This window comes from Limanda limanda, chromosome 21, assembly GCF_963576545.1.
Source record: "Limanda limanda chromosome 21, fLimLim1.1, whole genome shotgun sequence".
NCBI lineage: Eukaryota > Metazoa > Chordata > Actinopteri > Pleuronectiformes > Pleuronectidae > Limanda > Limanda limanda.
Window position 1 is genome coordinate 9,835,544 of NC_083656.1, and position 23,518 is coordinate 9,859,061.

Sequence of the window (23,518 nt, forward strand, 5' to 3'; positions counted from 1 at the left end):
ATTCACGCTGACAATATGCCATCTCCGATACATCTTCGTCATTCCCCTAGCACATGTTCACCACCTTCTCGTACAGGCACAACTCTCTCTCTCTCTCTCTCTCCTCCACGATTCCAACATCGCCAATTAGCACTCTGAGACATCAAGCGACGGGACCGATGGCCTCTGGCAAAAACTGTCGCCGCCCCCTCTGCCACTCGGGCGGCATAAATCTCAAACGTTCTGCAGGAACCGGGAGTTTTGAGCGAAGAGGAGCTCGGCTGCTGCTGCTGCTGCGATAACTCGGAACACGAGGCTAGTGTCCAGGATGCAGTGCAGGGATTAGACATAGCTGTGGGGCATTGTTCCCAGCGAGCTTTTATCTCCACTCTCTGTGTTCTGACAGGGAGTTAACTGAGCCCTTCGGATGGCAGCAGCTCCTGAAGCTCTGGTGTGTGTTGCCAGTCATTTAAGAACACATCCGTCCCCAAAACCAACACCGAAGTCCCTGAGCCTCCCCGAGTTGTGAGATGAACTGGGGAAGAAAAAACAAACAGCCACCATCCCACGGATAAACCAACCACTTATAAATGAGACGGAGGCGACAATCTCTGGTAAAAAAAGTATATCATGAGCGCACAGAGAGGCAGAATGCAATAGTGAGCCACAGGAGAACACTGCTAACAGGGTTTCAGCAGTAATCAGTTCTCCACAGCGGGGGGGGGGGGGGGGGGGGGGCATTTCAGAGCTCCACTCTCTCACTGAAGCAGCGGGGGTTGTTGGCACCATTTGTTTCAGTGCAAACATCCTAAATCAAATGTTTTACTGTGTTTTTTTCTTTCTAATGTTGTTGTTTTCTCCCACTGATTCTCCATCGAGCATTTCCAAACAGCAGGGAAACACATTTAGTTTAAGGGTGATGTCATTGACTTGTGAGAAGGGATGCGTGTGGTTTTTGAACATAATTTATGTTTTTTTTTAAATTGGAAACTTTGCTCCTTCTTCAATTCCCTTTCAAACACACTCAAGGGGGTGGGGGGGACGGACGCACTCTTCACTGATTATTATTACCAGCAGATTCAAGGCTCTTCCTTCGGGGGGGTTCACATCCCTTCAGTCTCTCACATGACTCACAACGCCGCTAAATTGCTGAGTCTGCTTATTATCCTGCCTTAATAAGCCGGGTCAGGCGCGGCTCTCCCCAGCTGAGCTTTGTTCTGGTTCTCCTCTGAGGGAAACCACCGCTCTGGAGTTCGTCACGCAGCCGCTCCAGCTGATAGCAGAGAGCCAGAGGTGAGCGGCTCGGCGGTTCATCGTCCAGCCGCGGCCCCCCGGTGATGAGAAGCAGGCGCCGGCGAGGACGGGACAGCGGGAGAAGCACCCTGTCCTCATTAGTCTTCAGAGAAATCACACCCACCGTCTGGGGGAGGTGGGCATGCTGAGTAAGGGAACGCATGGAAAGATGGATAAACACAACACGTGAAGGGGGGGGGGGGGGGGCTTTGACAGCGTAAGGTCAAGTCCACATTGAGGTTAGACGATTAATAAGAAGGCACGCAAAGTTGGAACGAGCAACGCCTCTTTTCTGCGGCATTCTGCTCCGCATCAACTTTGAAGACGAGGTTCACAGCCGCACCGCATTCGGTTCCCCGACTTCAAAGTCAGCAAGTGAATAACCATTTTGTTAATGTAACGTGCTATGCGCTTTAATTCCCACTTATAAATGGCATTATATTAGTGGAAACAGTCTGCAGGCTCATTTCTTTTCCACATGCTTGGGAGAGACCTTCAGTGAAGTCGGTGCGTGGCGAGGCAGTAGTGTGTGTGTGTGTGTGTGTGTGTGTGTGTGTGTGTGAGTGGCTTTTGTTAGCTTGACTGTTAAAGGGCTACCAGGGGCACTAAGGGAGTGGTAAAAGTGGGAACCAGAACGTTAAGACTTATTTATATGTTCAATAAAGCAGAGTGTAAACAGAGGGGTTAATAAAGCGGAGTTCTGGCCACGATCGGCTGCCTTTAGGTTCCAGGGGACATAAGGAGAGCTTGTGCCATTTATATTTCCTCGGTGAAGCCAACGCTTGTTGGGAGGATTGTATGTCTGAGTGTGTGTTTGTTTGACGTTGGGCGACTGAAATGTGATACAGGCCAATGACTGAATAAAGCAATGTTGTTACGAAACAAAAAGCAATTACGTGCTCCGTGTGTTCAGTCATGGTTTTGCTGTTATACACACTGTAACATTGTATATGATTGGTGCGGGGCAGCATGGACACGCTGGGCATGTATCGAGTGGATTTGATATGGGAATTTTGTCAGTGGTTCCCAACTTGGGGATTGGGACCTCCAAAGAAGGTGCAAGATAAATCTGCAGTGTTGCAAGTTGAAGGAAGTTGACGGCGGCACAATGGTGATGTGGTTAGGGCTGAAAATCTCACATCAGGAAGGTTTGCATTTTCTCCAGGTACTCAGGCTTCCTCCCACAATCTGTAAGTGTGAACATGAGGGTCAATGGCCCCGTGTCAGCTGGGATCGGGGTTCAGCTCCCATGGCTGACCCACAAAGGATAAGTGGTATAGATAATGGATTGATGGAAATAAAGGTAAAGGTTGGAACCTTTGGACTAGGTCAGTGGTTAGGTAGGTAATCTCTTTGAAGGCAGTCGTGCGAGTGGGATTTTGTATCACTAATTCATGGCAAGCACTGATTTGGTGACATGTTGGTCAGTTAGGTCTACTAGAACAGATGCCACTTCAATATGTCTATGTCAAAGTCTTTCCCAGGTTTGAACTCAACATCTACCCATGCTCTCTGACGTGAAACCAAGAATCCGTGCTCTCAGGGGCAGTGAGTTTGCAGTTTCTGACGATATTTCACAGTGAATCATTTCCTGGTTTTATCAAAGTTCCCAAATTAATGCATTTTCCCCGGGCTGTGAGCTGTCGGTCCCAGGGAACAGATGAACTTCCTCAGGTCTGCGCAGCTCTCAACACATCCTTTCTTATCGCCCTTGCACAACTCCCGTCCTTCTCTTCCCCTCATCGCTCTCTTCCTCCCAAACAAATCAACAACTGTTCGGCTTTATTAAGCCCCAGAGCCGGCTTTCTCACACACCGACCGCAACTCACTCCTTGACAGGCATCCATGAAATAATGTATTCATAACAGTCTTTGCTTTTCCAACACAAATGCCACGCTGTTCTTTTCATGTGCAGGTTTGATGAGGCCGTGCCCCTGCCTCCGCATGTGTGCGGGTCCTCGCCGAGATGCGGGACACGCTACACATGTGTGCAGGCGTCAATAAAGAGCACTCGTAATCACAGTCAGCCCCTGTGCGACGGCTGGCACAATAAAAACACACAAGGACACACTCCAAAGTCACTTTCACAGTAATTCTCTCCAATCTTGAAAATATGTGGTATTGAAAACGAAAAACAAAGACTTTGGCAGCTTGGAAAAAGACACCCAACGTGCAAAATCCCTGGTCAGTACAAATACAAGTGCGGAGGAGACACACTTGAGACAACTCCAGCTTTGTTTGACATGCATGGACACTTAATACTTACTAGTCAAACTTGTGGGAAGAAACTGGCCTGAAATAAGAGCATGTGGAAATAATTAGGAAAGGGTGATGAGCTTAACTTGGACAGTTTCAGCTGAGACAAAACACAAGTCTTTCCCTGGTTTGCACATGGAAGCTGGTCCTTCCAAAAGATGAATATTTCTGCATCGAGTGCATGTATCCAGAGATATTTTTATCCAGATGCAGTGGATGGCTCTAAATCGGAGCTCCGACTGAGCTGCAGACATGATCCGGCAAAAGTTTTCCGAGCCAAAAGTTGGTTCTGACGTCAGCACACAGGGGGAAACTTGGTGAAAGCGTCTGGCCATTGTTCATCTAATAAAGGGTGATTGACAGGCATTTCACGAACTCAATTTATCCCCAATCAGCGCGGGTGAATTATGCTAATTCAAAAAGAATGGTGATTGGGAATAGAATGATGAATGATGAATGATACATTGAGAGGAAGAGTCATCAAGCAGACAGTCTTTCAATAATAACCTTGAGGACAAAAGCAATGAACTCCGCAACCCCTCTTCATCGCTGCCTCTTCTTTATCTTTGCTACGTCTGTGACTGATCATAAATGGCTATCAATTTTAATCAATAATCCTTTAGTTATGAAATAAAAAATTAAAACTGTGATGTTGTTAAATTGATTGTTTGGATGAATCAACAGCCTGAATTAATAGTCAACGATTGAGGATGAAAATCTTGCGTCACTGATGGTTTTGTGTCTCAAAAGTAAGGATTTGCTCCTTTCTCATCGTATAAGTCTGGGAATCTGTGATCTCAAACTTGGTGTTTTACTCCATTGCTGCATTGTATAGCCGTGGGAATCGCAATTTGTGCTGTGAGTTTTTACCATCCAAGCAGACAGTCGGACCTCATAGTTTCAGCTTCAATTTCCGTTGTGCCCGTACACTTAAGTGACATGCAATGTGCTTCTATCTCACCCAAGAACTTATCTTTCACCCTTTAGTCTGTATACCTGTCCCTTGGAATCTGTTGTGTGTGTGTGTGCACGAGAGTAAATTCCGTCCGAAACGCTGCAGAGAAAGTGAAACTAAATTCCTGTATGTGCCCATATAGGCTGATCTGCAGCAAAATTGTATCGCTTCTTCCGTGATTTATCCCGCATCCTTTCACCAAGTTTCATGATAATCCGTCTGGTAGTTTAACCGTAATCTTGCTAACTATCAGACAAACAAAACCAAAAACCCTCCTTGGTGGAGGTCATATAAAAGGCAGCAAATTTGAGAAGCAGGCCTCAATGTCTTGTTCACCGCACCGACCAAACCCTGTAATTTGTCACATCAGCTGTAATGCAGGGTTCATAGGGATTACAGAGCAAAGGTGAAAAGTGCCTGGTAATCTTTGCTTGACTCCACAGTAAACATTGGACCCAGTTGGGGGGGATATTATGTCAACGCCCTGAGGGGTTCCACTGGGAAGCAGAGAAACCCTGAAGGTGACATCATGGTCACAGGAATCTGAACCCACTGGAGAGGGTGTGTACTTACATTAAATCTAATAAGGTAGCCGTGTGTCAGCAGTCAGAGCAATGAGGGTTGTTAAGAGTTAGATTTATGGCTGGATGATGAATTTTAGAGGATATTTAGGGTCATAATGAAGCCATTTAACACTGAACTCCCTCTGCTGGTAAAAAGCCCTTTTGTTCTCTCTCTCTCTCTTTCTCTCTTTCTGTCTCTATCTTTCTACCCCCACCTTGTACCCTAAACTCATTTACGGTCACACAAGCCTGGTGTCAGGACATAATTACTCTAAGGGAAATAGATGGTCCTTGGAGCTAAAATTCCCCCTGGCTCAGCAGGAGGTTAATGTTGTCCAAGAAAACCAGCGCTGCGACGCCTCCGGTGGGTGACACCCCCCCCACACTACCCTCAGCTGCAGAGGCTGTGCTCGCTGCCTGGCGTGGAGCCCGAGCGCCTCAGCAACAAAAGGTCAGAAGCGGAGAGAGCTTCGGGAGCGGAGCCGTGTGCGAAAGCTTGGAACTCCTCTCGGTCATGGGAAGCACATGTCTGGCGCACATTCAACGCAAAAAAAGAACAGCAACAGAAAAAACCCCAACTCAAAACAAAAACCTGGAGCCTCAGATAGCTGGAAAGAAAGGAAAGCGGGGGCGGCTGGGATCTCATCACACAGCTCCATGTTATCATGAGATGTTTTGAGAGAGGGAACTCTGGAGAGGGGTCCAGAAAATTGGGTCCTGATTGTCCGTGTCAGACGTGTTCGTAAAAACAGTAACGTTCGGGAAAAGTCAGGCAAGGGATGGAGCCTGGAAGCAGATTGATTGATTGATTGAATATTTATTTAAGCCTCGGAAGACACATTGAGGGATAAGACCCTCATTTACAATGGTGCCGAGGGTACAATAAAAAAGTTGATACATTAAAAGTTAATACATTGAATAAATAGGAATGAAATAAATATGCATATATATATACACAGTAATACAAGGTATAAAACAATTCGTCAATAAAATACTTTGGCCAACTAAGTCAACTAGCAGTTACAGTCATTGCAGGAGAAGTCAGCTGTACATGAGACCAGACTCGAGAACTCCGTCAGTGAAACAAATGAGCGCAACTTTAAAGATTTTTGGACCTCATTCCAAATGTAGGGTGCTTTATAACAGAAAGCTGGAGGCAGGACATGACGTTTGAATTCTGCTGCGGCGTTAGCAACACATCTTTTGTCATCCCTTCAACTTGGTCGAGAATTTCACAGTGAATTTTACATGGCTATGTTCTCACAGGGGCTCACTCAGACATTTTCCAGACATTTGACGAAGGGCCTGACTGGGAAACTTGTCTGGAGCAACTTACTCAGACTTTTGCATTCTTACATGCAGCCCTTGTCCGGAAAATGTCTGGACTCTAGTGAGTAATGTTATGACCGTGTCATTGGCTCAGACTGACATTACCGAGAATAGTGAAACTGACTCAGTTACTTCATTAATTGGTTGATTGATGTCCAAAAAACTATGCAAGTGTAATTTCTCTAACTAAATCATTTCTTCAAGTAATTCACTAAGCAACAGTGATGATCGTTTTCTGGCTGTGCATACAAACAAATCCTGTGAGGTGCCTTTTCGTTTAATAATGTGTGCTCTTGAATTAGTAATTTAATATATTTTTTTCTCAAAATGGTAAAATGGGAGCACTAATGAGTTATTCCCTCCAGGACGATGCAGGGGTTTTGCTCATTTGTTTCATCCTTGTTAATTAAACGTTTCATGATCTGACAGCTTGAGCTCTTAATATATATATATAAATGAAGAAATGGGCTTTTCACAGCACGTTTGAAAACCTGAGAATGAGCAGCCAAAGCTTTCTGGATCCGTCTCTGTTTTACTTGAGACCTTCTTCTACGCGAAGCTGTCTGACTTTAAAAATACATCACAGCTCCTCCTGTTGGACACAACTCAGACAGACTCAGACAAAGCAACTGGCAGCAGCAGAACTTCCTTTGGGCCAATTTGTTAGCAACTCACCCAGGTAGGAGGTGACCTGTCTTGTTACTGTTCACACGTCTGACTATTAGGAAACATACTGCTGGCGTGTCCCTCCTCGTAGCAGAACACGGAGGTGAAGTCTTGGCAGATGGTGTGTGCCAGGCTGGAAGATAGATTATCTGGAGCTAAGACATATTTCTGTGTTCCAAATCCCAGTGGAGCACAATGAATGCATGTACACATGGAATCTAGTCAAACCGGGGGAATGTTTTTCCCTCAGCACCCACAGTGCGGAACAGTTGATCTGGAATTGCAATTGGTTCCCATTCTATTGAAATTCCTAATGCTTCATGCCACCTACACTTCACTGGCATTAGGCTACTGTGTATTAGACGCTGCCAGAATTTAAACCTTGGAGAAACACAAATAGAATGAGATTCTATATATTATCATTATTATCAACTGGTGTTACACATTGTCCATGTTTATTTATCTTTAAGATATTTATACAATTCAGTTTGAGAGAAAGAAGAGATTAAGTGTAAATATTAAAGAAATGGTCTTTAACAGCACAAAGCATAACTTTCATATTGACAATGGATCAATGACAACATGTTATATGGTAAGCTAAAGTGAATTTGAGCTTCCCAATCCATGGGACACATCCTTTGACGGCTCCTTCTATACGTCCCTCCATTCCTCAACAGCAACAATGGGCGGATCCTTTTTGGTACAATCTATCCCATGATTCATTGCAAGTTGGTGACGAATCTAACTAGCCAGCCAAGTGGGTAGATGAGCTGCATCAACTCAAGTGACTCAACAATACGATGGTAGGGGCCGGATAAAAGGTACTTTCCACAACTGTCTTTGAGCAAATTCAAGACAAGCCTTAATTCTTGTGACTTGGTGGAGACCAAACCAGAACAAAAAGAAGACTGAATGTTGAGCTTTACATTCATAAGGGAGCCGGAAACGTGTGAAATGACTGTTTATGTTGCTGCTAGAACAACCGTCTCAGTCCATGACAACTGTAGAAGTCACGTATTGACTCATCGCAGCCAAAAGCACCGGTCGATTAAAGATTCCATCATGCAGAGAACTGCTCGTCTAAAGGGCACAGTTATTATAAATGATAACAAGTGAAAAGCTCTGTGCTGAATAAAGATTGTATTATTTCCTATTGTTGCACAGAGCGAGTTCATAAAGTGACAATGCTTTCTTTTGTGAAACGCTGATGGGATGGAATTTTAACCAACCCAGACAGATTTGACACTGACAACAGATATCTGAGCCAACTGGGCCGTCTGACCAGAGCGGAGGGAAGACGCTCGGGGGGGAGGCATGCAGAGCTAAACTATGACCCGGGCTGTCTAGGGTGTGATAGTCCATTGAGAAACTCCAGAGGCAGCATCAGGTTTCCACTGGTGCGCTGAGACTTTTTGCCGGGGAGGTCAAATGAGTCCAACGGCTTCGAGGAAATGAATGCAGCACATGTGGGGTCAGGACTCCAGAGTTAAGTCCAGCTACCCCCCCCCCCCCCACCTATATAAATACCACCACTGCGGAACGGCAACTGGTTGATCAATCGGTCTTAATGCACAACCATCACATTGGTCGACTCCTCTTACCAGCCTGAGGGTCTTAAATATCCTGAACGAGTCATCTGGATGATCTGCATCCGTTCACACTGAAGAGACACAAAATGCCTTGGACTGGAGATGGGTCACATTGTGGTGATAGTGTCTCTCTGGGGGAGGACACTGTAGTCCAACAATATATTCTCCGCTCAACTTTCATTAGTCGGAGCTGGCAGCACGCGGCGCTCAGGGCACAGACAGTCATGTTGGCTGAGGCGGTGCAGCCGGCTGGTAAAACACTGGCCGACAGAGCGGGTCAACCATCGGAGGAAATCCTTCACAAGCGATCTCTGGCCAGGATAGGAACATGCACGGGACAAATAGGGAGAGGAGCGGCGACAAGAAAGCAACGAGCGGCGTCATGAAATATGAATGCAGACATGACAACACATGGAGATCTTTTCTTAGCAGCTTTGGAATCTGACGGCAGAGACAAACGTGCACAGTCTGGAGACAAAGGCAGCGCTAATTTTAAAATGTGACTATTGGGGCGTTTGCTTCTTGATTAAACTTCAAATCGATCATCAAAATTGTTGCAAATGAAGGTTTTGAACATGATAATTTCAGCCTTTACATGAATCTAAGGTTCAAAGGTCCACTTCAGTGACCCTCCACCATTTTATGTCAATTAACCTGGATTTCACCCAAGCAGGTGACTGCTCACGAGGGACGGGAATCGGCAGGGACCTCCCGATACAATACTATCACGATACTTAGGTGGCGATACGATATGTATTGCGATTCTGTAAGTATTGCGATTCGATATTACGATTTCCTGCGATTTCTTTTGGTTAATTTTTTTTTTTAAATACTGGACCATGGAAAAAAGTTGAATCATACCTTCAAATACAACACAGTCAAATTCACTTAGAACTTTACAAGTTTTATATTAAATATTAACATTAACTTAATGACTGCCGGGCAGCCAATAGAGAAAAGAAATAAAAATGTGCCCTATTATTGTATAGCCCCAGTCAACTGCACACAAACTGACAGATTAAGAAATGTATGCCACTAAGGTTTCTTTTAAACAATAAATAAAAGGTAAATTAAATAGAATGAATAAAAGTTTACTTAAAATTAGTAACTCATCACTTGAGTTAACTCGATTGAAACGAGTTAACTTGCCCAGCCCTACTTAAAATATAAACTTTGAAATAAACAAAAAGTAGGCTATGCTTCATTGTTGTTTGCATGTAGGCGATGCAATACTAGTGCTTGGGTATGTTTAGATTCTTGTGCAAAAACAAGAACTGGTCAACTTCCTCCCTCCATATATCCCCCTGTATAAATAAATCGATTTTGGAGGCAGCATGGAGATTTAAAATCGTCATACACAAGAATCGCGATTCGTAACTGAATCGATTTTTTTCCCCCGTCCCTACTGCTCACAGCCAATGGCAGTCTTCAGCCAGTCTGGACACATGTAGGCTCAACTTCTGATGGCGCTGATGAACTGTCGATGAATAAATGAACGACTTCCTCGTGCTTCAATCGCAGTTCTACCCACTTGCCCTTGCTGGTAATTAATTCCCATGATTCCACACTGAGGGTCGTGACTGCTGGTATATTTCCATTTTTCTTTTAGGCTGATATACCAAACACCCCCGCTCACCACTGTTTCTAAAAAACAAAAAAAGTTGTGTGTGGTGTCCTTGTTGCATCTGCACCTGGGGCGAGGAACACATGGCGACTGCGATGTCATGAGCCGGAGCCGCGAGGGAGGCAGAACAGAGAGAGACAAACACAAACACACACACACAGCAACACAAACGCACACTGACATCACATTTGCTCAGCAGCAGCTCTTTTTAATCAGTCGCTGGGAGGTCATCACAAACACAACCCATCCGTACACCAGGTTTCCCCGAAAAGCTACTTAGCCTAAAGACATCTTAAACAAACGCTACTTTGAGTTCAACCAACAATGAGACTTTTATTTCACATTTGCCTGCAAAATTCAGAAAGTGAAGCAGGTGTGAAGTGCCTTTGAAAAGCTGGAGTACGCTCAAAGCAGCTGTGACTAATGGCTCAAGTGCTCCAGCTGATTACCAAAGAGAGGGAGGGGGTATTCAGCATCATCAATTACCCAGCGTCTCCTCTCCTCTCTGAGGTGCATTCTGTGTGGACTGGCAGATTAAAATGTTGTGTTCATGCACTCAGAGTTCAGCTGGAGAGAGTTTGGAGGAAGGCGTGAATTCAGAGAGCTTGTTTACACAGGAGAGGTTTCCTTCTGGTCAGACATGTGTTAAGAGATCTGTACTTTCATAAAACATGATGTACCCTTAACAACCAGGGGGGGTAATTTCAAGATGCACATACAGTAAATGCTTTTAATTTCCACAAGTCCATGCTCCATCCCTCTGGAATTGATAAGGAGGAACTCAGACTTACAACTTCACTGTCTGTTTATAAATCACCTCGAAACTTACTTTCACCAAAAGGCTTTTACTTGTTTCATCCTATTCTTTTGCCAATTACTTTTAAAAGGTTTATGTACTATTTATGTTTTTTGACTCCTTAGATTTTGTATAATATCATTAGTTGCCTTTGATTTTATACTAACCTGTCTTTGAGGTCTTTTGAAATTTACTGAGGTTTTTGATATATTTGGATCATGATGGCTTGGACCCGAGACATACATGTACAGTTAACCCCAGTAACCTAAGACTTGAACCATTGATACCTAATTTCATGTTAAAAACAATGTACTGTATGACTGTATTCGACAAAAGGAAATAAAAAGAAGTTCAAAAAAAAGAAATTTACTGAAGTTCTTTGTGATGGCTGTTTTCAGAAGTGCTATTTATTGTTATTAATGTCAAACAATGAAGACAACCATCTATTTACTACTTTTAAGCACAGGAAAAAGAAGCCAAGAATAAATCTGACACCTTCACTTCTTCTTCATCATCATCATCATCATCTCTTACCTTCAGCAGATGTGGAGCGGACGCTGTCACACACCGACAGACACACACTAAAAGCCTGGAGCGCTGTCAGAAGAAGAAACTTCAGGCTCCGGGGCTGCATGGTGCCCGGCTGGATGAAGCGTGGCCGCGGACTGGCTGGTTCACGGTCTCACTGCGGCGCAGCCATCGCGCACAGGCACGGTCCAACAGACAGCTGATGTGCAAGAGAAGCACCCCCCCCAGTCACAACCACAAAGCGACTTCCTGAAATATGATCGAGCTGCGTGCGCCTTTCGGAAATCCCGAGGAACAGCTGATTCCATTCAGAGGCGTCCAGGGCGCAGGGCTGCAGCGCGTTGGGAACAAAGTGTGGGAGTGAGCGGTGATGGACTCACACTGACACACACACTTACACACACACGCTGACGGACACACACACACACACCCTTTTACTGTCCTGATCATTCATTGGACTGACATCAATTCAATTCCAGGGCAATCACAGGAGTGAAGTGTTGTCTTCTGAGAAGAGACCATGTGCTTCACAGGGACGCACCGCGAGGTCCTAGCGCCGCCTCCAGCGTCGGCACTTATTAAAGTGACAAGAGTCAAGCTGCTAGGAATACACACCACTTCCGGTTAAATGTTTTAAAAATAAATCCCATAATCAGCATTTTTATGCCTTTCTGCAACGTTGTCAAAGGGAATAAGATAGATAATTGCATTGAAATGGTGTAATAGTTGTAAAATATTATGTTGGTCATGTATGCATGTAAATAACATTAATCTAAGTTATTTAAGTTATCAGGAGGTGAACAAAACATCACTATTCTTGACTTATTGCAACCCCCTCCATAAAAAAAATGCCAACCTTATTCCAGAGCTTTCACCATGTTTTTCCCTTTTAATTTTTATAGATTATTATTTTATAGATTATAGATGATTTTGCAGTGTAATGCAATTGGAAGTTCACAAAAAAAAACTTTAAGCTGTGTTCTGACCTTTTTTAGGTAATCTAAGCAAAATGGCAAATCTCTACAGCTTCTGAGATGTGAGGATTTGCTGCTGTTTCATATCCTTTAAAATTGAACCTTTGAATAAAATATGTTTTGGGCTGTTGATCTGGCAAAGAGCACTTTCATGTTGATTGCACATTACTTGTAAATGGCCCTCGAGTCGAGATTGATTCTGTTTGATAACATATTGACTTTTGCACAGTGCAGAAGTTCATTTTAAAGCATGTGTTTTAAATGGGCTTAGGGAGGTAGATCACTTTATTTTGAAAGCAAAGCACTTAGCTTCCGGCCCCTCTCTTTTATCCCTTGTCCAACTTGACCCAACAGCTTGATAAGAGAACACTTAACTGCCCACAGAGTGACAATTTGAATAATACAGCCTACACAGCACTCACACACTCACACTCACACACACACACACACACACACACACACACACACACACACACACTGGACTCTGTCTATCTGAGCTGTTATCTGCATAAAACACACATTCACATTTTAAAGTATCATCAAGAAACGTGTTCCTGAGACTCACACACAGCCTGAGGCTCAAGCTGCCATCACTGTGATGCACATTTTATGGAGCTTCATATGGACACATGGTGGTTTCAAACCCTGCAGCTCTGCTCACATGCTCTTCAGTGAGTTGCCCTCTGCACTGCACCACATGGCCATCCACTCCAGAGGAGGACTCAGGCAGAGAACAGGCAGATGTGCACACACACACACACATGCCGGGTTCCGGGGAATTTCCTGGAGCATTTCATGGACAATATGCAACTCGTAGTCAAGCACACAATGTCGCAAAAAGCAAATGATGCTCAGAAAGCTCAGTTTCATCCTGACTGTGTTTTCAGGCTCAAATGTGATTGGAAATAGAAGAACACTGAAGAGTATTTCCCTGAACTCAATGGCTGATGTTTTGCCCTTTTTAAGAAGCAAGTGATGTTTGGAGAGTAACAGGCAGTCAAATAAAACTTTCTGTTGGTGCCCTTTAGGACAGAGGGATCAATAATTAATCTCAACTTTATGAAAGTTTTTCCAACCCACTTCTGGGTTTTTTTTGTTGAATAAATGTGTTTTAGTGCAAGGTGCTTGGGTAAGTTTAACCAACAAGATTCAAACACGACTCACATATAAAATACATATAATTTGATTAAAATAGAAAATGCATAGTTGAAGTACAAATAATTCAGTTATGTCGATATCACATTTCACAGTAAAAACAACTTTTTGTCACCAGTGGGTAGACTACTTAGCTATGATATCTTTAAATAGAGAAAACAATAAACACTCAATAACATTTTAAGCAGCATCCACAGTTCATAAATTGTCTTTTTGTACACTGCTGCTGTTATTAATAGACTCCAACTGTCCAAACACACCCACACATTGATACGCACCGACGTGAAGTAAGGTTTACAAAAATAGTAGTTAGCAGTCGTCTGTCTTCTTCGAGACATCAACGTAAATTTAGACGGATGAAGCAGCTGGACTGTGATAGAGCTGCAACTTAAAGGCTAATGAGTCAAATAACAGCAAAGAGTGATGAAGAAGAGCATCTGCAGTGTTGTCTGTCGCTCCCCGAAAAAATAAATATTCATAGGTCTCATTCTTGATTTATGGCCAGCTCCATCATGTTGTCGAGCGGCACATATGCTTTGGATCAAAACATACAAATCTAAATCTGCGGTGGCAGGTCTGCGATCCATCACGGGACAAAAAGCTCCTTTCAAATCACCACTGTCCATTAACGGGGGCATTTCCCAGTGAGAAGGGGTCACATTCCTCCATCTTACTGCTAATAGCTGGCACTATTGACAGCAGGGCCCACTTCAGGCATCTGTCTGCCTATCGGTTGCATAATGAGGACGGTTGAAGACTGTCCTGGATGGGACAACGGAGCATAATGAATTATTTTGTCTCATATCACTGCCTCGAATCACATGAGATCATGTGAAAGTGGCTGCGTGCTCGGTGAGGACATCGGTGCTTTATCGTGCGGCGGGAGGTTTCCTCTGCGTCCCATTACACTAAGTATTCTGCCGAGAATGGCAATTTGCAATCAAGTGAAAACAAGATAACGCTGATGAATGACTCTGCCGCGGATGTGAGATCGAAGTGGGATCAGTCAGTTTGTTCATCAGTGTCAGTGAGACGTTTGATTACAGGCAGAGCAGAGTGGGGACACAGGATTTCATACACTCATCTGGACCGTGTTCATTTGTTATTCCATTCCTAAGGATGGAGAGAATGGAAATCTGCACCCGAACGTCCGTTTAACAACATTTAACACAGTTTTGAAGGTATTTATAGAATATCACAAGACCCTTTAAATATCCTGCATAAAAACAACCATTTGAAAATGTATTATAAGGTATTTATCTATTCAAATGAGCAAGGAGATATGCAGAAACATCTTTTGTTGTGGAGCGTAAAGTATTGTTGCAAGAAGATAAAAAGGATTTTGTTTGTTATGGTGCATCTGAGAGCATAATATTTTTGGACAGAAGAGTCTTTGGGAGTTGTGAACAAAAATACCCAGCAAAACAGCAGTAATTGTTGTTAGATGACCTTCTGGTTTTTCGAATGATTTATGTTGTTTTCCAGAAAGAAAAAACTGATGTTGATTTCTGTATCACTAATGCATTGTAATGAAGGACAGAAACAAACAGAGGCTGAAGCTGAGATGAGGCTCGAGTGATATCGAGGCCTGCATTGATATTCAAACTCCTGTTCAGCTCAGTTAAAAGGCAAAGTTCACGTCTTCAGTCTGTTACACGACGCTGCAGTGGAGCCATCGTCCTCATCCGTCGCTCAGCTGTTGTTCCTTTGAAGGATCTGATCCAACAGTTTCTGACAAAAGAAAAACAGGAATAGTCCGATTACTAAAACAAGAAGGGGCAGAATGATGGGTGCAGGTGACACAGGGGCCCTGGAAACTCAGACAAACAAACACACACACGCGTGATCCTCAGGCCTCGGATGTGAATCACTGTTCTCGTCACCCACACTCTTCAGGTTTTCAGGGCCGGCTGGGCCCTCTGGCAGGGGCCCATCGCCCCCTGTGTTATCTGCCACAGCAGCAGTAGCAGCAGCAGCGTGGGTGGAGCAGCCGTGTTTGTCTGCGGCTCGGCTGAATGGTGGCACAGCACCGGAGCCCTCCGCCACTGAAGGGCCTTTTGTTCCCCAGGGGACACAACATGCCTCATACTCTCTGCACAATGAGGCCGACTGTTCACAGTTTCTAGAAATAATGAGCGAGAGCGTGTAGGGTGTGTGTGGGGGTGAAGGCGAGCGAGTGCAATTACTTTGGCGAATAAAACTGATGGTTATTATTTAGCATAGAATAAAAAATACCCCAAACACACACACACACACACTTCACTTGATGAAAATAGAAGTGTTATTTTACTTGTTGAGCTTCTCATCACACTGCTGGGGAGAGGTGCAAGAAAACTTCAAAAGTTTGTAGACAGCGACCTCTAGTGGAATAAAAAAGTAACAGCAAGGATGAAGGCAAACTCCTTTAAATCTTAAAGAAACAATGTAACCATAACAAAAGAACAACCTTACAATTCATTTTAAATTGGTATACCTATTTAGAAAATGATCAATCTATTTATTTATTTTTATTTTATTTATTTATTTATTTATAAATGGTGGAGAAATAATTTAAAATAAAGATTTTCTTTTATGGAGAATTTTAGTTAATCACAGGCTGAACAAGTCAAGCAAGAGCAGCAGAGGAACCCAGCAGCCAGCATGGCCTAGTGGATAGAGTGGTCGTCCATCAAGAAGGTTCGGGGTTCAATCCCCACTCCTCCCCCACATGTAATATCTTACACTATGTACACTTTTTAAAACAAAAATAATGAATGAATTAAAAAAAAAAAAAAATATATATATATATATATAATAAAATATAAAATTAAATTAAATGAATTCTGTGCAGGATGTGCAATGAATAAATGGTTGAAGTCCTGCCAAAATTCCTCCAGAATACGTAAATGTTCACCACTTTCTAATTTTTTGCAAGTTTTGGTAAGAATTTGAGCATGTTAAAGCCCTCAAAAAGCCAATTCATTTGCCTGAAAAATAATAATAATAATCCTTACAATTTCAATAGGGCCTCACTGTCTGTCAGTGCCTGTCAGTGCTCGGGCCCTAAATATATACTGATACAAAACTGTATGTACACAAATTTGTTGAATCAAAGGATTATGAGAGCAGGTAGAGACACTAATGAATGCCTGTAAGCCAGAGATTTAACACAAGATTCTATTGGATATTATTATTTAAGCCGACTTCAACAGAAGAAACAAATGCACCATCATCCCATCCACGTTCATGAAAAAGTTCAGGCCCGTGCTTCCAGCTCTTTAACAGCCTTTTCAATTAACCAGACCAGAGCTGGTGGGCAATTTCAAGCCATTATTTTCCACGGCTGTGCTGCTGTGAAGAGAGAAAAAGCTGCATTATTACTGCAGCCCTTTAGTGGTGGTCATTATTGCAAAATGTTTCACCCTTTGCAGGGTTTAATTGGGCTTGTAGGAGAAAGGTGTGTGATTACTCGCCCAATTGCCTGTGGGTCATATACGCAATTAATTTTCCATTCAGCATCTCGGGGGGAGTACAGAGCCGACTTCTTTAAAACTGTGGAGAGCGGTTTTCACTTGGTCGCTTATTTTTCATGTATTTGCTGATTCAGGGCATCATTTCTGCTCATGTGTTTAATAACGTCAGGAGAGAAAAAGCCTGATAGGCAGGAACGATGATTAAATATGAAATGAGGACCACTGGCGCACAAGAGTCAGTTACTTCTCCTGTTGTGAGTTTTTGTGATGGAAGAAGAATAAACCTGCTCATGTTGTTTTAGTCATTTCAGTAGAGAAAGATTGTGGTGTATTGGTCTTGCCCTTTCTGAACTCAGCAGGATAACGGAAAAAAAGCTACAGCACGGATTGCCATGAAAAAAGATTTTTCGTTTATTATTATTATTATTATTATTATTAGTAGTAGTAGATATAGCAGTAGTAGTAGTACTGTTTTCTTGTCTTTCATCTTGTGCACCTGACTGCAAGCCAAGTTGCACATTGCACACAACTATGGTGTACTATCACATGCTGTGTATCTGGCTCCGGTTGTATATTCAATGTATCTCAACATTCATGTCCTTTCTCTAAAATAATTAAAAACTAAATGTTGTGGGTTTGAATTATATGTGTGTGTGTGTGTATGAGTATATATGAGAATTACCTTTTTGAAAAGGTCCACCCGCTGTCTGTTGGTCAAACACACCTCCCTGTTCTTCTCTTCATCCTTTTTTCTCTTCACCTCTGCAAACCTGCTGTAACAGAAACAATCAGTTTGGGTGTGAGATGCTGCTGGAAAAGAACGATGACTCCTAAAAAAAGAATAGCAAGTCCTTTAAAAATACCTTTTATAGATGCATGTGAGTGCTATTTTAATGTTGGGAAACAGTCAATCACTTTCCACAAAACTGTATTCTTTAGAAATCTACAGGCTATATCATACCCTCTTATTCAATACGTGGATCTTCCGGGAAGGAAAGTAAACGAGAGAAAGGAAGAAGGAAAAAATATATAATCATACACCAAAAGTCTTGGCAGGAGAAAAAGGGATAAAGATAAAACTTGCTGAAGAGAGGAGGCGTCTGACAGCACGACGAGGTCAGACATTGAGATGGGACTCACCGCTTGGATCCAAGCTGCGTCTCTTTCCCGGTAATGACTCTATCTCTGGGTTTGACAGGGTTATCTGGACACACACACACACACACACACACATGCTGACTGAGTTGAAGGCTCAAAGTGACGGCTCTATAGTTTCATGGTGCTTGAAGACACTCAAGGTTTCCTCTCTTAAAGAAAACAGAGGATCATATTGGAATCTCCGGAACGAATAACCCAAATTATTTTAATTAAAGGCACAAATTACACCTCTTCTATTTGCATCTCAAGACATTTTTATAAAGTATCATTTTGTATCAGTTCCCTTGAATATTAATACAAGTAAAGGGTGTCGTCATATATTATCGTGTGACTCTAACCTTGTCTTGAATCTGTCACTTTCCCAGCTGACTTTGACCTACTTGTGCGTTTGTCCCATTTCAGCCACTAGAGGGCAGAGAGCGCTACGAAATCTCTGTCACAGGTCTTCAAACTCTTCATGGTCTAAATTAATCTCAGGACTCTGAGTGGGAATCTCTTCAGACTGAAACACTGCATCGAGACTTAAATGCCATTTGAAGGTCACCGAAGTTATTTCCACTGAGACCCGGCGCTGACAATAATAGGGTTAGGGTTTGAGATATCGTTATTCAATAGAGAAGCACTGGAATATATTGAATATGCACTAAAGCAATTTCTTTCTCATCTTACTTCAAGTATTTATTGTATTTTTTGTCATAGCTCCACCTAGAAGATGAATTTGATGTATTTTTCTGCATCTGTGTGTGTGTGGTAAATAGTCCCTGCAGCTGCACAGGCACTATGGGCAGTACAGTGGGAGAGGGTGGCTGCTGGTTCTCTACCTTTCACAGAGGTGGACTGCACACTGTGGGCTCTTCTCTGCCTGTTAGAGACACCTGATCGACTGGTGACCGAGCCCGCCCTCATCTTCCTCTCCTGCGACCTTCGCTCCATCTCCTGCAGGCGGCCTTGGGATCGGCGGATGAAGTCGGGTCTGGACCTCTGCAGCGCTTCCTGACAAAACCAGACACATACTAATAGATACAGCCTCACCATGGCAGAGGGATTTTTCAAGGCACAAATGTTTTTGCTACAAAAATAGTTTAACTACTAAAATCCAAAAACTTTCAGTGTGGATCCAGGAAACTTCTTAAAACTTCTTTAACAAAGGTGTTTTTCTTCCACATTTCTGTTTATTTCCCAGAGAATAATTCATCTGGATCCAATGAATTTAAATGTGGTTTCATAAGGAGACTCCTGGGCCTTGGCGAAGGTATGCACTCTACTAAGCACCATTCTAGTTTCTACTTAACATTCTTGTTTGGAGATTAAAGCCTCAATCCTTTGTTTTGATGTTTTATTGTCTTAAAACTCACCTGTAGAGAAACGGTTCTACGTGACGTCTCATGGTCAACGCTCAGCGGAACCACAGCAGCGTGAGGCGTAGTGTGACGCTGGACAGGGATTCCATCGGGATGTGTCTTCATACTTGTCTCTGTTAATACAAAGGAAGAGAAAATCTGATTTGTCTCATTTACACCTGGTTTGGCTCCAGGTGCCAGACTCTGAAACGCACAGTTGCTCAACAGCCCTCTGGGCCTGCCGTGACATATTACATCTTGGAATGAACCAAACAGGCGCAGTATGCAAGAGCCGAGGAATTTCACTGTATCAGTATTGATTTAAATAAACTTTAAAGCCCTGAAAGCAAAGTGTTTCACTTGCAACATTTGGAGTTGATTCTAAAACAGATCAATGTTTTTGCAACATGAGAAAAATTCTGATTATGTATGATGGGAAGAGAGAAGTAATAATACCTGTATTTCCCTGGAGTGATGGCGCGGAGTCCTTCGGAGGATTTCCATTCGGTGTTTTCTTCTGGCTGAGTTGTCTTTGAAGTTTGATGTTTGCTATGACGGCCGCTGCGTTGAGGGCGAGCACTTCCTGTGGAGACTGATGTGAGTTGGGATCTGAAACACAAGAGATATTTGATGTAACTGAAGAGGAAGTAAAAACAGTGACCCTGGCAGCTAAACCCAGGGGCTGATCCAGGGGCCGGATCAGGGGGGCACTGTCCCCTACTGACATCTGATTGGCCCCTGAAATTCCCCTTTCTTGGCAGTAGTCATTTTCTGTAAATGAGTCAATTCCTAATGACACTAATAACCACTCTACTGAATCATGCACAGATTTTGGACAGGTAATTTCTGCCTCTGTTCAAATTGAGGCCCCCTCATGACCCCTTAGGTAAAAAAATCCTAGATCCGCCACTGCCTCTATTGACCCTCCACAAGAAGCCGCCCAATTGGCCTCTGTCAGCCGCCAACTGATTTAACACTGTAACATAAGGTCCTGCCTCATCTTGGAGGCTGACTCTATCCAACATTGAATTTAAATTATGTTGCCTCAGGCCTCGGTAATTAATTGATGATACTCTTAATGGATGTGATTAAAGAATAATTAATAATGTCACGCGGAGGAAAGACATGGTGAACGAAGAAAAGCTCGCTCAGCAGAAAACTCTCTCTCTCTCTCTCTCCTCATATTATTACTTCACCTGAATATTCAGCAGATGACTGTTTTACCTATATTTTCTTTTCTACTACTACTACTGATACAAATCTACTTACTCGCACACACACACACACACACACACACACACACACACACACACACACACACACACACACATTCATATATATACCATATAATTACACATTTATACGTTAGGAACATATATATACTCATCCATACATGTATAGGCTACAAAAATACACACATACATACATATACACATATATACACATTAATATGTATTTCCACTTTATTTCCACTGTGTTTAGCTGTTTGTGATTCCTCTGCCTCCCCTGTGCTGCCAGTGAGAAGCGGTGCTGGAGAAGATAATGCATGCAAAGAGATGCGTGGGAAAATATAAAGAGTGAGAAAGCATCTGTAGGTGCTGATGGGGCCTCTGTGTCTGGAGGATGTTATTTGACATCAGCAAGGATCTCCGGCGCGAGTGTCAATTGCACTCGCGCTGGAGATAAAGGAATCGTGCAATGAATCATCCAAGTGCGATCTAACAACGCCTATCAATAAGGCATCAAAGGTGAAAAGCAATATCAAACCTGAGGGCTCAGCCACAGAGTGCTGCAGCGTGTCTAATAACTTCAAGCCAGAACACACAAATGGCACAAAGGAAGTGGATATTTAGACAATACAGTCCTTTGAAAATGGAGATTAGAGACAAAGGGATGCCTGTGTGTGCTGACAAGAAGAGTGCGACAGAGGAACCTACCAGGGGCCTGGATGAGAGTCAGACAGGGAGACGCTCTCCTCGCCGCAGCCTCCGGTGCTGCCACTCTTCCTTCCTCGCTTCTCTTTGGCGTGAGGGTGTGGGCCACCAGCTGACCTGCTTCTCTCGCTGCCAATCCGGGGCTGATGAAACGACTGTTGTGGTTCACGGGGTTGGTACCGGTCTCTTGTGGAAGCCCAAAGCTCAATTTCCTGGCAGGCGGCTGGGTCACATTCTCCCAGCTTGGCTCGGTGTGTCCGAACACATTGCCATAGCAGCTCAGTGGTCTCTGCGGCCGGCCCGATCTCTGTCCAACAGCTTTCGGGGAAATCTCTGAGGGAGTGGGCGATGCTATGGCAGGAGGGCTGCTCACAAAAAGGCTCAGTGTGGACCGGTGTAGAGATCCACCATTTCTCTCTGGATCTAAAGCGGCTGGATTTGGTGTTAAAGAGGGGTTTGGCGTCTTAGTGGAATCTACATGGCGGTACGAAGGCCCTGTTGAGTGCTGTGAACGGTTTCCCTGATCCCAGGTGTTGCTGTCCTGGTACCCTCCCTCTGTGTAGCTGTGTCTGTACCCTGGGGGTCTCGCTACAGAGCCCACCTTGGCTGGACTGTAGCTCTCCCTGTGCTCTGTCACTTTGATGATGGTAGCCTTTCTTCTCTGGACCACTGTGTCCAGACCCTGGCTCGCTGGTGGCGTACCTACGCTTGTGGTGCTTGGAGCAGGGATGGACGTCACCCTCTGCTCCGTCACTTTGACTATGGTGGCCTTCCTCTGCACTGTGAAATGCCTGGAGTTTGGATCCATGGGCTGGTGGGTCGGGGGCGGAGAACCACACAGGGAAGAGCGACCGGAGCTGGGCAGACTGGCAGATCTGCTCACTTTCCTGGAGGATATGGTGATGGAGGAGAAGCCAGCTTTGTTCTGAGGGATGAGTGTGGTCACGGCAGAGCTCGTCTGGATGTGTGCGGGCTGCGAGCTACTGTTGGACCTGAGCAGCGGGACTGTTGCCCTTATCGGCTGAACACAGTTTGTCCTATGTAAAGAAGTATGGGGCTTGTATGTCTCTGCGCTGCTCGTCCCTTGCGTGAGAGTTTGCGTTCTGTAGGGTTCAGTGGAAGTCGTCCGATGCAGAGGAGAATACTTGAGGGGCTGTACGCTGGTGGTTTTCATCGGGGGGGACTTTCCGTTGGGATCTGAGCTGGTCCCTGAGGGGAGCTCGATGGAGCGGCTGTATCCAGGGAAAGCTGACGCCCTGACAGTATTCCAGCCTCGCCTCAGAGCCTGCCAGCCCAATGGTCGGCTCCCTCCGTTAGGGGGACAGCTCTGTGTTACTGGCACCTATAGCATGTGGATACAAAAAGATTAAAACTGATAAAGATCCTTAATTGCGCACGAAAACCCCCAACCACATTATATCTCATTCTAAACGGTTTCACTTCTTCACTTGCCAATTTGAGCTGCTGTTTACAAGCTGCAAATACAGAAAAACACAACCTCATGAGATATTGACATAATGACAAGCATCTAATGCTACATTTCAGCAGCGGGTCAGCTGTCTTTCTTCGGGGCTTTGCTGTTTGTTCTTAAGTCAGATGACTCTTCCCATGCGTGACACAGTGACTGCCCCAGTAGCAAAAGAAGTAGCATCAGGCAAAGCTTGCACACAGCGTGACTTATCCCTCCCAGAATAACAATGAGACTCTATGCCTCGATAGAAAGTGAGATGCAAAAAAAAAAAAAAAGCTGCGATTCTGATGGTGTTTTGTGGACAAACACAGATTCGCCCCTGTTGTAATTGCCTACAGGGGTTTCCAGTGTGAACCCCGTTGATACCTCAATTGATCAAAGTTGCAAAAAACATGCCAGCAATCAATCATTTGGAAGCATGAGTATGAGATCTCTTATTACTTGCATGTGAGAAGG

General features: G+C 43.9%; 1 protein-coding gene across 1 annotated transcript in view; it reads right to left on the bottom strand.

The window, feature by feature from the left end:
- Positions 1-23,518, bottom strand: part of LOC133028228 (uncharacterized) — a 91,638-nt gene that overhangs the window by 66,795 nt on the left and 1,325 nt on the right. The window contains exons 3-8 of the mRNA XM_061095421.1: positions 21,595-22,933; positions 20,114-20,266; positions 19,673-19,791; positions 19,139-19,310; positions 15,595-15,752; positions 1,222-1,417 (exon numbers count right to left, since the gene is read on the bottom strand). Of these exons, the coding sequence (XP_060951404.1) occupies positions 1,222-1,417; positions 15,595-15,752; positions 19,139-19,310; positions 19,673-19,791; positions 20,114-20,266; positions 21,595-22,933 (2,137 nt within the window). The remainder of the gene's footprint in view (positions 1-1,221; positions 1,418-15,594; positions 15,753-19,138; positions 19,311-19,672; positions 19,792-20,113; positions 20,267-21,594; positions 22,934-23,518) is intronic.